The sequence below is a fragment of the Lepisosteus oculatus genome, chromosome 3 (assembly GCF_040954835.1).
Source record: "Lepisosteus oculatus isolate fLepOcu1 chromosome 3, fLepOcu1.hap2, whole genome shotgun sequence".
Taxonomy (NCBI): domain Eukaryota; kingdom Metazoa; phylum Chordata; class Actinopteri; order Semionotiformes; family Lepisosteidae; genus Lepisosteus; species Lepisosteus oculatus.
In genome coordinates, this window is record NC_090698.1 from 38,122,906 (window position 1) to 38,140,848 (window position 17,943).

The window sequence follows — 17,943 nt, forward strand, 5'->3', positions numbered from 1 at the left end:
CCTTGCAACATTTCTCAAAGTGTTCCAAAGTCAAGTGTAGAGTAAACAGAAAGCCACGATGGACACCACAATAACCCGTAATACCTGTGATATAAATGACCACTACAGACTAAAACAACCCCAAATGCAGCATGCGTGAACCAAGGGAAAAAAATGGGCTCCACACAACAAATCAAAGATCCTGAACAAACCCCCAAAAATACTACATCCCCAATATAGTTGCGGCAAGGTGAAAGTGGGAAGCTGATTTTTTAAACATTTTTATAGAAAATCAAAAATAAGAAACATCGACATGTACCTGCCTAACAGACATTGAATGAGTTTAAAAGCTATAAAAAACATGAAAAGTGGTATTTAAACTAATTATTTGGCTAAAGCTTCATCATTGACTATTGGGAAAGTGTACTGATGGAGAGCGAAATTACAGCTCACTTCCCTTCCCCCCTACTGCGAGGTGATAATGCGCTGGCTGGCATGAAACAATCCCTCCTTTCCAAGTATCCTGGAGATGGTCTGGAGGTTCATTCATTCTTGTTATTACTAAACAACCTGCCGATCTGCTTCACACCACAGGGAGAGGGGGGAATGTGTTTTTTTTGTGCACGAAACGTGTGTTGCGTTTACAAAATTAAAGTGTTTTAAACGTTTATTTAAAAAGTAAACAAAAACTTACATCTTACACAAAGATTCTGATCACGAGGAAGAAAAATCACCCATTTTTTATTGCTTTTAAAGTCATGCAATGTCTAATTTAGGCTGGGTCAAGTTATTGTTTCTTATTTTTGATTTTCTTTAAAAATTAAAAGAATCAGTTGCCCATCGTGCCATACAATTATATGTTACATACTTTTACGTTTTTGAGAGACTTCAGAACACTTAAACTTATGCATAAAAAATGTAACAATGCATTCTTGCATTATGAATTCGCTTACACCTGGGATCTACTTTATTCAAACTAAGGTCTCTTAAAATGCAACCAGGTACTAGATATTGTTTAAATAAAAGCTGTGAAAATGTTCACAAATCGCGATCTTTAAAATGCCTGTAGTTTGAAGGCTTTGTGTCAAATTTTCACAACGTTATTGACATCTGAAACATCGTATCTCATATACATTATTATAGTTGCAGTGGTCTTTTTAATACCACTTTGTTATTCTTAACTACAATTATAATACATACAATTTCATTTTAAGGCTTGATGTAAAGTCTTGTGTGATATTGCCCCCACTGAATAAAGTATTTTGAATTGAATAAAATCGGTAGAACTGGATTTTACTCCCACTACTGACAGTATTCACATTTGCTTATTCATTATTAATATAATTTAACATTGAATATGTTGTGTAATATAAAAAACAATAAATAATTGTTAATATAGTGTACATAATATTTACTATTTTATTTTTAAAAAAGGAGTATTTGTTTGTGCCCTAAGCGGGAATTGAACTTGGATCTCCTAGCCCTATTGACAAACCCACTGCACCAAGGGGCCGTTCGGAAAGTGAACTACAGTAATACTACCAGCTATATAAATACATTAAGATCCTTAAATTAATATTGTTATTAATCTCTTTAGTTATGCGACTCCATATTATATTCCCTATTTAGTGAATTCTAAAAAGTTCACATTTACTGAAATAATAACAGCACGTATTCATAGAAAATGTTAAAACATTATAGCTTTTTACAAAGTATATAAACTTAATATAGTCAGAATGAGCACGTCAAAACCTTTCCAAAATAACCACAATTAGTGAATGACTTTGATGCGTAAAATGTTTATGAAGTGGAATACTGTACTTTTTATTTAAGCTTACACTACCAGCCATATACATTATATATAATATATTTATATCCCTAAATTAATATAATTTATGACGATATGATGTTGTGCTTCTGTTACTTTTATGCTCAGCTACCAAAATTTCCCCTTGATTGTCAAATTACATATTTAGCAGATTTAAACATGCACAGTAGAGAGATTAAATGAAGCAAGATTTTCACTAATAACTAACACACCACACATGCCACCTGTGGATCATCTTTGGCCAGCGAATTAAGTACCACGGCTGCCTGTAAATCAAAACCTGTGGTATAGGGTTTTACCACGCATTTTGAATGGTTACATCTGTAAAATCTCCATTTATCATGTTATTCTTACAGTTTACTGTTTTGTTTTTGGTTTGTTCATAGTCTTGTTCTGGGCTTTCCTGATCAGAGCAAAATTGGCCTGTTGTGAGCTCTGTTTATCCCAATTACCCATATTAAATATTCCTGTGCTACTGTGTCACCAAAAGCAGCTTGATCCACTTATCCCGCCCACCCCACAGAAGTGCTCAGTCAGTTGCACATCACTGCTTGGGGAATACCCAGCAGTAAACTAGTGACATGACCCAGGTTCAACCCTGTGATCAGAAACTCGGGTATCTACTATATACCAGCAAGCAACACACACAAGGCAGGGTACACCTTGGACAGGACACCAGTCCATCACAGGGCAGACACACAAACACAGAGAGTCAATTTCTTCCAGAAGCCAACTAACCTCCCAGTATGTATTTGGACTGTGGGAGAAAACCAGAGAAACCCAGATCCAGAATTGAAACTGGAGGCCCAGTGCTGCGAATCAGCAATGCTAACCATATATAGATATTACAGTACAATTAAAGTTATAGCAAAGACATGAACAGGAAATGACAACATCAGTTTTTCTCCAAAACAAGTATTGTAATCAAATAAAAAAAAACCTCCCTCCCCCCATTATCTTAATAAAATTAATATATAGTATAGTTGCAGATCCAGACAATAATGATAGTCATAAACATTTTTTCAATAGATTGATCTCTGGTAATGTATAAACAGAAAATTTGTAAGCCCCATTTACACTCCTTAGGAAATGTATTAATAAACACTTTACAAGACAAAGGCATCAGCACACAGTACACAAATTTGGAATTTATCACCTTCAGTATGTCCGTTTTCAGCTGCAGCTCTGTACATGGTGCTGAATGCATTAATCCTAAAAGAGTGCCCATGTCGTCATCTCCACTGGGGGACAGCACCAGCTGCTGGATGATCATCAGAGCATGCTCTCGGCACTGGGGGTATTTTACTATATTATGGACACACCTGGCACCTCCAAACTCCCGAAAAACACCTAAAACACAAGACCAAAGATATGGTCTATCAAATAGCACTTAGTATTCACAGCTAAATTTAGATAATAGCAATTCTAATTTCCTTACTTGTGCTGTAATGTAGTATTATGTACAAAACATGATGAAAGTTAACCTGAATCATTAAGCACAAATTTAAGCTTATTAAATTAAGTTTGTGAAAGTACTGTATGGTTGCAATCTTGTCACAAAATGCTGGTCACAGGCAAGAGCAGTTCACAAGAATTCACAAGAATTTTGACACAAGAAAACTGGACTTTTCTGCTTACTAATCACTGTAATGACTAATGTAATGTGATGTACTTCCTAAGTGAATAAGTACAGGTTGTTAAGCAGACATTTCACCACAGAAATGTTCCATCGTGATCTGCATGCAGCATTAACAAATAAGTAGTATTTGTCAGCAAAACTATCTCAAAATCAATATATTGAATTTAATTCAGTTGCACTTATTCAAATAGGCAGTCTAGATAAAGTTTCTAAAACATGTCACCTTCTAAGTGTCTGTTTTATAACATTATATGCTGTATAAATTAATACACTAGCAAACTTTGCTTGGTCTAAAGTATGTACATTAATACAACAATAAAATATTGTTTTCAAATACTGTTCATTTGGATGTGTCTGTTGAAATTTTCTCTGATTTGGATTTCACATGATTATGAAGCCTGACAGTACATAATATGAAATATATTAACACTTCAGATACTGGGCCAAAACTTGTGCTCAAACCAGGTGCCATTCCTACCCTTTTTTCTCATAAAAAGTAATTGATGAAAAGAGAGTGTATTGAGAGGGTGATATCAGTGCTTGATAGAAAAATAGACAAAAAATTATCTTTGTGATTTAAGAGATCTTTTAATCATAATTATTTTAAGTCCTATGTTAAGATGTGCCTTAAATATGTTTTTATGACAACAATCCTATTGGATTAAAAGAGATTTATTCACAACCCTGCTTTTGTATACTATGTAATGGGCCGATTCTTGTAACCAGAAGTGTTGTTGCCTTGTTCTGAATCATACAGTGCCTTGCGAAAGTATTCGGCCCCCTTGAACTTTTCAACCTTTTGCCACATTTCAGGCTTCAAATATAAAGATATACATTTTTTATTTAATGTGAAGAATCACCAACAAGTGGGACACAATTGTGAAGTGGAACGAAATCTATTGGATTTTTGAAACTTTTTTAACTAATAAAAAAATGAAAAGTGGGGCATGCAAAATTATTCGGCCCCCTTGCGTTAATACTTTGTAGAGCCACCTTTTGCTGCGATTACAGCTGCAAGTCGCTTGGGGTATGTCTCTATCAGTTTTGCACATCGAGAGACTGAAATTCTTGCCCATTCTTCCTTGCAAAACAGCTCGAGCTCAGTGAGGTTGGATGGAGAGCGTTTGTGAACAGCAGTTTTCAGCTCTTTCCACAGATTCTCGATTGGATTCAGGTCTGGACTTTGACTTGGCCATTCAAACACCTGGATACGTTTATTTGTGAACCATTCCTTTGTAGATGTTGCTGTATGTTTGGGATCATTGTCTTGTTGGAAGATAAATCTCCGTCCCAGTTTCAGGTCTTTTGCAGACTCCAACAGGTTTTCATCCAGAATGGTCCTGTATTTGGCTGCATCCATCTTCCCCTCAATTTTAACCATCTTCCCTGTCCCTGCTGAAGAAAAGCAGGCCCAAACCATGATGCTGCCACCACCATGTTTGACAGTGGGGATGGTGTGTTGAGGGTGATGAGCTGTGTTGCTTTTACGCCAAACATATCGTTTTGCATTGTGGCCAAAAAGTTCGATTTTGGTTTCATCTGACCAGAGCACCTTCTTCCACATGTTTGGGGTGTCTCCCAGGTGGCTTGTGGCAAACTTTAGACGAGACTTTTTATGGATATCTTTGAGAAATGGCTTTCTTCTTGCCACTCTTCCATAAAGGCCAGATTTGTGCAGTGTAAGACTGATTGTTGTCCTATGGACAGACTCTCCCACCTCAGCTGTAGTTCTCTGCAGTTCATCCAGAGTGATCACGGGCCTCTTGGCTGCATCTCTGATCAGTCTTCTCCTTGTCTGAGCTGAAAGTTTAGAGGGACGGCCAGGTCTTGGTAGATTTGCAGTGGTCTGATACTCCTTCCATTTCAAGATGATCGCTTGCACAGTGCTCCTTGGGATGTTTGAAGCTTGGGAAATCTTTTTGTATCCAAATCCGGCTTTAAACTTCTCCACAACAGTATTACGGACCTGCCTGGTGTGTTCCTTGGTCTTCATGATGCTCTCTGCGCTTTCAACAGAACCTTGAGACTATCACAGAGCAGGTGCATTTATACAGAGACTTGATTACACACAGGTGGATTCTATTTATCACCATCAGTCATTTAGGACAACATTGGATCATTCAGAGATCCTCGCTGAACTTCTGGAGTGAGTTTGCTGCACTGAAAGTAAAGGGGCCGAATAATTTTGCACGCCCCACTTTTCATTTTTTTATTAGTTAAAAAAGTTTCAAAAATCCAATAGATTTCGTTCCACTTCACAATTGTGTCCCACTTGTTGGTGATTCTTCACATAAAATAAAAAATTTATATCTTTATGTTTGAAGCCTGAAATGTGGCAAAAGGTTGAAAAGTTCAAGGGGGCCGAATACTTTCGCAAGGCACTGTAGATAATGACAGCAATATGGCTCTGTGCATACCTTGAAATTTCATATATTTTGTGATTTAAATTAGCGAACAATATAATACAATTTTCTTTTTCACCAAAAAATCAGGCAATCTAACTGTAGGAAGAAAGGTTACCCTCTTTGGTAAAACCTGTAGTAAAGAACTGCAAAAAAATGAAGGAGTCTTTTTTAACAAGTGAAAGCTAGTAAGTAAGTGCATTTATTTATACAGGTGGACAAAGTCAATGTTATCACTGCAACATTATTAAGAGAAAAGACATGATTAGTAATATAGTGGCAAGTCACTACTGATATTAGCATTTTAATTTTCCTCCTGCCAGAACAAAAGGTAATCAGGAATTTAGAACTTCTGAAACAGAAGAGTAAAAAAAACTGGCAAGGTCCAGAGCAAAACACGAACAGAAATAAATTTAGTTCAGATTCCTGATGGGAGCTGTGCTGTTCTTAACCTTTACCTCACAAGTCACATTTCCTCTAAGAAGCCTGCTGATATGTCCTCATTCTAAAGGAAGACCTGAACATGACTAATAACCACATTAGAAGGAGCAGTAGAATTTAAACAGCAGAGGCTGAATTTATGGCTAATTTTTATTACAATTATCAAGATAAAATGTTTTCTACGAATCTTCTGCCGTTTAGTATATTATTCCAAAAAAAGGCAGACATTTTTTTTTAGAAAATACATTTTCATAGACTAGCAGTATATAGCTACAAAATCAGCTAGATGCAACTGAAGCTGGACACGAGACAGTGGCTAAATACCTGCATTTGTGTTTGAGCCTTGAAGAAGAACTGTTAAAGTTTCCATCACTAACCACGCCAGCTGCTTTTGGTCTTCCATTAAGCTGTTATTTTTAGAATCACCTGTGAACGAGAGGACAATAGTAACAAGGCAATCTCATATGAAAAGCATTCAGAGTTAAAATTGGGACACTGCTTAAATAAAAATATGTGCATGCTTCCCCACCTTGTTCATTGAAAGCTTGTGTGGGATCTTTCAGGAGAGCAGCATATTTGTGCAGAAGGTTGACCATGACCTCCAGCAGTCCCACTTCTCTAAAGACGTCACCGAAGATAGGGTCATGACGGCTAAACTTGAGCAGTGTCCGCACAGCGGTGATGCTGCACTGGTATGAAGTGCTGGACTTCAGAAGCACGCTGACACTGAAGAGTTCTTTGCAAGGGATGTAATTCAAGCTGAACACCACAAACTCCAAGAGCTCAAAATATTTGCCTTGTACTTCCAATTGCTTGGATATCTTTTCAGCAAACTGAGACAAAGTGTGCTGGGATTCCAGAATGAAGTAATTAGCGTTATCCGCCACGTAAATATTTGAAATAGCATCCAGAATGATTTGGGATAATCGGCTAGTTTTAGCTTTTAGAAAGGCATTCTGAAGTACTGAAAAGGCCTGGATATTCCTCACTGCATGACCTAGATGAGAAAAAGGGTAGAATGAACCTACTTTTGAAATATGTATACAAATCTGTAGGTTAGCAAGTTTAGTTTAAATGTAAGTCTTTCTAAAACGAATTAAAGAGTTCAATAAAAGTTTACATTATACTTAAGAAGAAAAGAAAATTTAAATATAAAAACACTAAAATGATTTATAGTGCAAACATAAACACTTTCTTACAGATGTTTGTGTTGCTCAAATTACTGTATATGCATGCTATATTTTGTCTCTACGGAAATAAAGTAGCGAAAGCAACAAGTAATGTTCACGTGCAGTGAATAATGGTCTGCTTGCATAAAAAAAGACCGCCTCTCACCTCGTACACTGTAAATTACAGAAGTAATTTATTAATGCTGTTTTTTATGATTTACTTGAAACAGTTCAACAATCACTTCACTTCAATCTAACAACTTGAGATGGAGTGCTAGATACAATGCGTCAAACAATCAAATGTTCAGTCTTCTTAGGGTTCTTATAGAGAGAATCTGACCTAAAACAGTGAGAACAGACAAGTACTGCAACATATATATAGTTGCACATAGCTCGATTAAATTCAACATTAATTTGCATTTTTAGGGTTTAGACATTTAAGTTCCTGACTTTTTCATAAAATTTGTGTTTTTAGCTTTCTCAAGTTCCTTTTGTGAAACAAGAATTACATCATCGAGTACCTCTATATTCAAACTGCACTGCTCCTGCATTATAAATTGTTACTGTTCCGCCTCATTCTTGGTCAATATACATGAAAAGCTCTCCAAACAAGTTTTCATCATCCTTAAATAAAGCTGTCAATATTTATTTGAAACTTTACTGTAATTTGCAACGTCCTTAAAAGCCATATTAACATATCTGCCTTTAGGCCTAAGTGCTCAGAACATCAGTTCACGTTTGTTCCTTAATTTGTTTTGCATCAACAAAAGTTTCAAATTTCTGGTTCAGATCCTGAAGTAATTAGTTTACTTATTCTGAAATAGCCAAATGTCATTGGGCAGAACCATTAGGTCATAAGGTCATAAAACCGCAATGATGTTGTAAATTAGCTGTTGTTAGGATGGATGTGTAGATTTTTCAAGTGATCACTTATTCCCATTTGTTATTACAGCTGTATATTGAATACACATTGAATTTCAGAAATCATGGTCATTTATTCAATCCTCCAAACTAGATATTGCTATGTTAAGCTTATTTGACTTATGTTAATATGCAAAGGGGGCTATTGTCAAAACACAATATCGTTGTGACTTGGTGAGGGGGGAAACTGAAGTTAGCAACATTTTCATTACAGCTTGATTTCATAACTCAAAAGGTTTTGAAAAATAAAGACTGTTTTGGCATTATTTACTGTACCTAGCTGTCCCTGGGCTAGGAGGCAAGTAAACATGGAAGTGACACAAATGATCAAAGGATGACTGCAATGATTGAGTTAGTTAACTTCACACTAAATCATTAATATATCCGTTATACAGAATAAATAATGACTGGGCTGTTCCAATGGAAGTCATTTAGCCAGCCTCCAGAGGAATGGAGCACAGCACGAATATAAAAGTGGACACACAGAACAAAGAGGACAACAAGGAACAAGAGAGGATGGGAGAATAAACATCACTCAATCATCATTATTCACCATCTTTGAAATTGACCAGTAGGAGAGATCCTTTTTCTAATCAGTCTTGGAACCAGATTCTTTCTATGTAATTTGAGCATTATTATAAGAGAGCTTGGTGTCTTCTTTATTTTTGGAAATTCTGATTGCCATTACTTTAGGCCCAAAATGTTCTTTCCGAATTCTGTGACAGATTGTTAGAACTGGGAAATTGGCTCCCATTCAATTATGGGCATCTAGGTAAGCAGAAATACAGGTCTTCTCTTATTGATCTGTTCAGGTGTTGTTGTGGTATACTTACATTATAGGGGAAGAATTTTGATCAGTGATTGGACATAGCTGTATATACTTGTATATTTGAATATACTTTTGTTCAGAAATATTTGTTTGTCTAAGTTGGGACCCGATTTTGACTAAACCATCAGAGGTGAGCAAGAGACATAAAAAGTACACAAGTGTTAGGTAACGTTTAGTTATGTCCTGTCTGCTATTTTGTAATATTATTTATCACATTGACAAAATACTGTACCTTCTAACTTCATCTTAAGAGATTTTCAATAACAAATTCATACAAGTCTGTAAACAAGAATACTAGTATACAAGTTAACACAACTTAAAATTAATTACTTTAAAATGATACACAAAAAATGTATTAAATTAAATTCTTTCAAGGTAAAAAATTGGGCAGCCTGGGGTAAGTACTGTACTTGTCCTCGAAGAAACAAACATGACTAGGTAATTGCACTAACTGGGATTTTCAACTGGACTTAAACTAATCATGGCTAAATATATTATTTCAGTCAACCTTCTCAGAGTATCAGTAGAGAGGGCAGGATAAAAAAAACACATAGAATTAGGGAAATTTATAGAGAGAAGAGAAAGAAAACGTGTTTCTTGTATTGAGACAAAACAGAATGAACTTCAGAACTAGAACTTGGCCTCATGCAAGGGGCCATTTACTTATACGTACGGAAATAGTAATTTCCAATTTGTGATATTCACTGGGTTAAAATAAGCGTCTCACTTGTTTACTGATATATTATTTGAAATAGGAAAAAATTTCCAATATATTTGCCATTTGTTTCAGAGAGAACCAGCCCTGGTAATCCTGCTGATTAGGATCTTTATTTTCTAAGAAACACTTTTTGTATGCAGCTCTTGTGTCTCTTTTGTCAAGCTCTGTGATCCCATGCCTATAAAAACCAAGACTCTTTTACAGACAGCTGTAGATACGTTAGATGTGTTATTGTAAAAAAATGTCATTCTTAGGTTTTACCACCTGGTTATTACTTTGCTAGTACGCTATGCTGGAGAACAATGAAAACATGTCTCTTGTGATGTTCAGTATCCCCTGTCTGGGGTGTGTATACTTGTTAATCTGTATTAATTTTCTTGCATAACAAGATGGTGTCAGAACCTGATTTGATATTGATTTGATTGTCTTAATTATAATTGTCTTACTTGATTGTCTTATTTATAAGCCAACTGGTGAGGTAACAGATCATCATTTCATTCCCCTAGAGGAATCTCTAGAGGCTATGCTCTCACAAAATGTATAACATCCCTTTATTTAGAGTAATTACTCAGACACACCCTTAATTTGAAACAATATATGTAATGTCCACCCTGGAAACGTTTGTTAAATTCAGTTGACTCCAATCCCTAATTTAATTTTACACCGTGAAAGACTTTAGCAAAAATCAATAACTGAATATACTAACAAATAATTAAATAAGACAAACCTTTTCCGGAGGGCTGTGGCACTACAAACCCAGGTAAAAGGAAGGGTGCTCCTGTAGTGAGACCAGCAGGTTTGAGCTCATTCACACCATAAGTTGTCAGAGAGGTCACCAAGTTCACCAAGTCTTTCAGAGCATCTTTGGAATCATCTTCTTTTGCTTGTTCTAATCTGAAAGAATTAGAGAAATAAAAATGTAAGATTACCGACTTGTTATAAGAATCTTTTAAAATTCTTGCAGGCAAAATTCACAATCACTTCAAACTTAAGTCCACCAACAAATTTGGTACTTTGGTAGACAGAAACCTAAGAAGAAAGCTGTCTGCTGTTGTTTCATTTAAAAGGTATACATCAGTCATACACTTTATAGATAAAAAGAGAATAAACATATATGCATATACAAAGATATAGGATTGTTCCATGTTTCCACAAGACAGAGATTTTCAATTCACACCCAATCATGGAGGGTCGCAGACACTGACAGCTTTCTGTCCGGGGTTATATCATGAAGCTGAATAGCCTCCTGTCATTAGAGACCTCTCATACTCTTATGTCTTCAACAATAGAAAGCACAGATCCAATATGTAAAGAGGCATGGTCTGCATGAGACAGCTGTCTGAGCACAAGGCTTTGAAGAATCCCCTGTACATAGAACCTAGGCTAATTAGGCAGCAACATTCAGAGGTCAGATCCACAGCTGCAGAAGGCAGAACTCACTCCTGGTGTAGTTAAAGACAGGCAGTCTTCCACATAATTTGGAAACATTATAACACAGGCTAAAAGAGACTTCCAAATCTAGAAAATGTCCCAAACAAGAGGTAATGTCTTGCCTTCTATACCTGGTAAGATGTAGCAAGTAGGTAAATATGAACTATTGTGTGAACCATGAGTTTAAGAAGCATGCCTAATATAACTCCATGTTTGAGGAGAAACAGATCTTCGAAAGAAATGGGATTGAAGTTTGGGCCAGGGAGGGGTCATGGAGCTCCATCTTCACAAGGAGGTAACCTGTACTTTAACAATATGAAGGTGTGAAAGTACAACTTACTAACAAGGCATCCCAGAGACCTACGTCTTGACCACCCAGAAAAATTACAGACCGTTACCAAGTATTCAACTCTTATATAACACCTATAAAAGCTAAAAGAACAGAAAGCTACTTTCTAAACTAAACATTATACAACCTACAAATCTCTCTTTCACTGTAAATCTGGATGCTACAAAATTAAATGGAAACCTATCTCAATATTCTAAAAACGCACACACTAACCAGGGAAGTGTTTAACTGTGGGCTTCTCAACACGGGAAATCAAGGTTCCAATCAAATGAATGGCAAGCTCTCTTAAGAAAGTTCAAATAACTCCATTCTGGTCTTTCCAGATGTTCTGGACAAGGATCTCTCGCCTCTCTGTGTTTCTGTGTCTTGTAGTGTCTTCCAGTCTATTCTTTTGTCTCTCTGTACCTGCCTGTTTCATTTTTTGTGGTCTTTTAAGACTGTTAATGACACTAACATCATTTATGAAGAACTTAGTAACCTAAGGTAAACCAAGCAAACACATCCTTGCTTTGAAGCTCCAGAAAACTGGAAATGTTGACATTGTTGTTAACCATTGCATCTAGATTCTTAAAGACTTCAATAATCACAATAGCTATAACAATAACAAGGATGCATTCTACGGTTGCAGTGCTACAATGCAGCTGGATACAGCAGTGCAGGTGGTGATTGGTCAGAACCTAACCACAAGGAACTGGAGAGTGACGCAAACACCCGAAAATAGGGCTCAAGAGCTCTGGGATGGAGAAAAAATGAAGTGAAAGGGAAGTGAAAATAAAATAATAGATTACTAGCTAGCAGGGCTTAATTAGAGCCGATCGGTCAGTAATTAAAGAGAAAACAGCAAAGACTGTTTTATGAAGAAAAGCCAGCTGTCTGCAACTCAGGCGAAAAAGGGAAAAGGGCTGGCATAGAAAGATACCAGCCCCCAGAAGCATACCTCATCTCAATCTGTCCACTGGAATCAGGGTGAAAGCTAGTGTCAATCTCCCCGAAAAAAGGGGACCACACGTGTTATGTGGATAGCCCTCTTAATAGTCTGGGGTGCATGCAGGCGGACAGGCAGTAAAAAATTAAATAACAAATAACTGGCTGGCTGAGCAAGGTTTGCAATACAGCAAGAGAAAAGGAAAGGTGAGGTGCAACGGTCTTAGGGGAGCCACCAGGCATCACTGTGCTTCTCCCGAAGGCTCCTGTGAGAGGAGGAGTCTCATCGAATACCAGTAAGGCAGGGAACCCCCACATTGTGATCCATTTGGTGGGGCCCAGGAGCTGGTGAATCAAGGTGCACACCCTTATGGGGGATCTCCTCTGAGACCTGGCCAGGTGTGCTCTGTCAGATAGGTCTCCCATGTTCCTCACTCCAACTAAAACACCCGGGTACAGACGGAAATGGATACATAGGTGCCCTGTGGATCAAACGGGTGGAGACATCTGCTAGGAAAAGATATAGAAACAAGGACTGGAGCTTAGTCCCCTCTCATCTCCCGGACACTCAGGTCAGCACAGATGCAGGGAACGGTCCCAGTCCAACAACAAAGGAATGCTCAGGGAGCTCAAGCTAAAGGGGTGATGCTCACCAAGTGTCGGAGCAGATTCATGATGACTGCCTCCCTAGGAAAAAAAAAAGAAGACTCCACTGGGGAGCTGGAGGGTGGCTAGGAAAAGGAAAAAATAAAAGTAGAAAAAAGTGACCCATACAGCCTAAGAAAAGGTGAGAAAGAGCTTCACCAAGGGTCGGGTGAAAAAAGGCTGCCTCAAAGAGAAGTCAAAGGGCAGCATGAATGAGGGCAGTCGGAGAAAAGGCTAGCACAGAACTCCCTACAGAACAGGAATTGGGCTGCAAGGCTGAGGGATGGATGACTGCATGGACAGAGCCCTGGGGTCCTGGACAACGAAGGCTGGCTCCTGAAACGGGTCAGAATCGTTGGGGAAGAGGAGGCCAGCAGAAAAGGGCCAAGGGCAAAGGGCCAAGAACTGCAGTGCAGAGCGAAGATTTGGAGCTGGAGTCACAGTGCAAAGAGAAATGAAGACTTAAAACTGGAGCTGTAGTGCTTGGCAAAGTGAAAACCTGAAAGTGGAGCTGCAGTGCAAGCTGCAATAGCAGAGTGGGCTTTAAATACACAGGTGAAGGGAGACAGTAGTTAGCAAAGAGCCCTGTGTCGCTCACTCGGCTTTGGGAAGTGGATTCCTGCTGCCAAGCTCCCAGAAAAAAAGAGGACGCACAGGTTTGGCATTCCAGGGCGGCAGGACTATCCAGGAGAGCTTAACCCGCCACAGCTTCAGCCTGCTCGACTGGAGAAATATTGAGAGAGAGTAGAAGTAGTACTGCAACCAGGACAAAACTTCTTAATCAAGAAGCTCCACCAAAGTAGTGCCTCTACATTACACTTGGAAACAGAGCAACAGAATTATTAGAATCATAATTGCTTATTAGGTTGAATCACCAAATGAGGATTCTATCAGAGTGACAAGACCTGGAAAACTGTGAGCCCTCGGGCAAATGCAACGGTTTCTAAGGGCAATCACAGGCCAAAAGATGCTGCAGGACAGCAGCCATAAGATAAACCTCATGATTCTGTCAAGACTTCAAGGAACAGAAGTCTAAATTGATTTAAAGGATCACATCACTTCTATCACTAGATTCTCTAATCCTCATCAGGATAAGAGACTCCAGTGATAGATGCCCACATTTAGGCAAGATTTCCACTGTCATCTGAAATATCTCACAACAGGTCAAGACCTTGAATACAGATGTTCAGGTCCATGCTGAAGGTACAGTAAGTGAAGTTCCATGTCAGTGTCGGGGATGGGTGATACTGGAAGGTCAGATGCAAAGGTCCAATCAGTGGAGAAGTAGTGTTAAGAGCACACTCAAAAGATAATGACAACATTTTGTCTGAATGGGAAAAGAACCATTTTGTTTAAAGTATCTGAAAATTGATTCTAGTTGCCTAACACACAAGAATCCAAGATGGAAATGAATCTCTGGCCAACTAAAATATCCATTCATCTATCCATTATCAAAATGATACTTACTCCTTTGAAGGACTACAACAACTCAGAACTTATCCTGGAAGCAAAGTCATGACTGAAACCTGGATGGAACGTCAGTCCCTTACCACAAACTAGCATATAGGCAATTTATAAACACCAACAAACCTAACCAGCAGGTCTTTCGAAAGCGGAAGTTGAAAACCTGGTGAAAACCAATGCAACCAGACAGAAGGTAGCTCTGCAAAAAACAAATCATGAACCCAGGAGCAATAATGCAGTGCTAACCTGCCAAACTCTAGGGAAAACAATATTGGTCTTAGTCTTCTTCTTGGAGAAGATTTTGATTTGTTGTCATTGCTGTTTTACCCTTGATCTCCATAAAGGAGCACGTTGGCAAATTAGAAGTATAATCTTTATTTAATAGTTATTTAAAAACAAAACTCATTTTTACCTTAGCATAAGGTCACACAAAAAAGTGTATCCTTGGCACATCCTGAAATCATCAAGCAGGGTTTGTGATACATCACTCGAGTCTTTAAGAAAGCATGAGAGCCCAGCAAACATCTCCACGATCTCCAAAGGTGAAAGGTCATCAGACTGCTGCATATTCTGTATGCAAGTGGCCAAACACTCTTTCTCTGAAAAAAAAAAATTGTTCCAATCAAAATGGTATGTCTGACCTCAACAGACCTGAAATTATACGAAAGTTGTTTTTACATAATTTTCAGGTGACTGTAATTGGTAATAATATATGTAACAGTAAAAATGTTTGTAAACAACAATTTTCTGTTTCACAAGCCCTACATTTTTGCACCCCAAAGCAAATCATATTGTTCATAAAGCTGAAGTATCAGCATACTGAAGGGGATACTGCCCCTGCCACTGGCCCTTGGTTCTGCCACTGTGATTAGAAACAAAAGATTTGTGGGAGGGAAAATGACTCCTAAAGCCACAGAAGACCAGTGGCCAATTGATTCCAAGAAAAAATATTCCACTTTGTTTCATGCTAACAATATTTTCACTCTGTGTTATAAAGAGTGACGATGATTTGGAAATGGATTAGATGTGTATGCAGTTGCAGGACTTGCTTAGCATTACAATATTCTTGGATGTTTTTTTTTATTATAGGTTGCAATGTTTTCTGAATTCAAAGTAATTTGGAGACCAGGAAACAAAACTAATAAGGGATATTCTCTATGTGGTCTATTTTATACGCCTATAACCCTGTATTGACATACTATTGTACATACCATTCAGATGCATACAATTGTATGAGGTCCACACATTTCTCTGGCTGCTGATTTTTTAAATATATTGGCTATATATTTATATATCATGATTGTGCCTCTATAAACATTCTCTTACTCATCCAAAACGTGAAGTCTCATCATCATTCACAATAAAGTTGCCCTGTGCAACACATGAACTTGCACTGTTCCTTTGTTTTCTTGCATCTGCCATCCTCCACTGTTTGTTTTAAATGGGTTGTTGAACCATTGAGTGATCATTATCTTGCACTGCTTCTGCTACAGTTAGTGAGGGCTCTCCAATAGCGGTCACCCTAAAAAACTTGCATATTTAAATACTATACAAGTAACAGATTTGAAGAACACTGCCATTTATGTTTAGAAAGGAAAAATAAACCAAAGATAAAAAAATATTATCTGCTCAGCACTTATAATAACTAGAAGTTGCAAACAACTATACAGCTTTATAGCCTCACATGCATCAGCTATCTGTAACCTTGCAAAACTAATCAAACTCTTCCTAAGATGTTCTTTTCAATAAATGTACAAAATAATGTATAAATATTTCTTTTACATGTAATATTTTATTCAAAACATAAATGCTCAAACTGAAGACTTCTAAGAGTGATAAGTTACAGTTAATGTAACTAAAGAGAAAAAAAATGAAATGTGTTGACTTTATACTGTAAGTATTCAGACCTGCGAACTAAGTATTGGGTGAACGTACCTTTGGCAACAATCAATATACTATTTTCTTTTTGGGTTTTGCTTTGAATTTGTGAATTAGTATGTATATGGGTAGGGTGGTGGGTGTCTAAACTCAAGGCCCAAGCTGTGGGCTCTTTCAATAAACGGGATGAAATTTCAGCTGCTAAAATTCCAATCAAATAAAATGGGCCACATAGCCTGCTCTCATATACTGCCATTTCAAACTTTTTTTATGTTTTACTAGCCATTCTGGCTTAAAATTCTATTTGAACAAAACTTGCAGATTAAGACCATGAAAACAGTAGGCTGACTTAGCAGCCCATAATGTTCACAGTGCTACAGCAATTGGACACGCACCATGTATGTATTTGACTACATTGACACTCAAGCCGTGCCGAGAGATTGTCATGAGCACTTCCCCTGCACTCTTCCTCCAGGGGAGGTTGTGGGGAGGACACCATGATGTTATTGCACTGAACAAGAGCTGGAGGTCATCCTTCTGAGCCAGCTCCTCTGCTGGGGACACAAAGCTACAGAGCTTCACAAGTATCTGTAAGAGAAAGAAGGGAATCTGTGAGGGTTGCTCAAAGTTGTTATCTCAATCCTCATACCCACCAAACTCACTTTAAAATACTGTCATGCCCTACACTAAAAACATGAAAATTGGTACAGTCAATTAACAATGTGACATCATATTGTTATAGCTCCCCCAACCCCTTCAATAATATCCATAGAATAACTAGAATTTCCATTTCTTTGTTTCCTTTCAGATGGATTTGTTCATCTTGAAACCCTGCTCTTTATTGACTTAAAATATGTCCCTAGTAAAGACCAAAAATAAGCATCAACATAGTCCCTTAAAATTTCAAATTCTAGCTTGATACTGCAATGGAATCACAGTAGTATGACATATGACAATGTCTTATTTGTATCATAAAACAGTTTCCGATTCACAACACAAAAACAATAGTTGCCAAGAAAATGCTGTATTTCTTCTTCCATGTGTTACAACCTGCTTTTGATGTATGAGGTACAGTATGTATAGACACCTTAATTTTCTGGAACAATTCGGAAAATCCTCCAATTCAAAAACTTCCATCAGAAATATTATATTACATGCCGATCCGATAGAAAGTAGAAAATAAACTTTATTTGCCTAAATTTAAATTTTCCTACTTTTACTAAACATTTACTGTTTATGACCTGTTGAATGTAGATTTACTGTGCTGAAAACTATCCTCTCTGTTCCCCTATGGTAGTATTTGTCACACTCAAGCTGGAATGTTAC

The 17,943-nt window shown here is 37.6% G+C and overlaps 1 protein-coding gene across 7 annotated transcripts in view; it reads right to left on the reverse strand.

Moving 5' to 3' along the window:
* The window catches only part of wdfy3 (WD repeat and FYVE domain containing 3), a 166,052-nt gene that overhangs the window by 93,658 nt on the left and 54,451 nt on the right, over positions 1 to 17,943 (reverse strand). For all 7 annotated transcript variants that reach the window (XM_015364893.2, XM_015364898.2, XM_015364884.2 and 4 more), the window contains exons 6-11: positions 17,013 to 17,205; positions 15,152 to 15,338; positions 10,654 to 10,820; positions 6,819 to 7,286; positions 6,614 to 6,715; positions 2,964 to 3,157 (exon numbers count right to left, since the gene is read on the reverse strand). In XM_015364893.2, the coding sequence (XP_015220379.1) occupies positions 2,964 to 3,157; positions 6,614 to 6,715; positions 6,819 to 7,286; positions 10,654 to 10,820; positions 15,152 to 15,338; positions 17,013 to 17,205 (1,311 nt within the window). The remainder of the gene's footprint in view (positions 1 to 2,963; positions 3,158 to 6,613; positions 6,716 to 6,818; positions 7,287 to 10,653; positions 10,821 to 15,151; positions 15,339 to 17,012; positions 17,206 to 17,943) is intronic.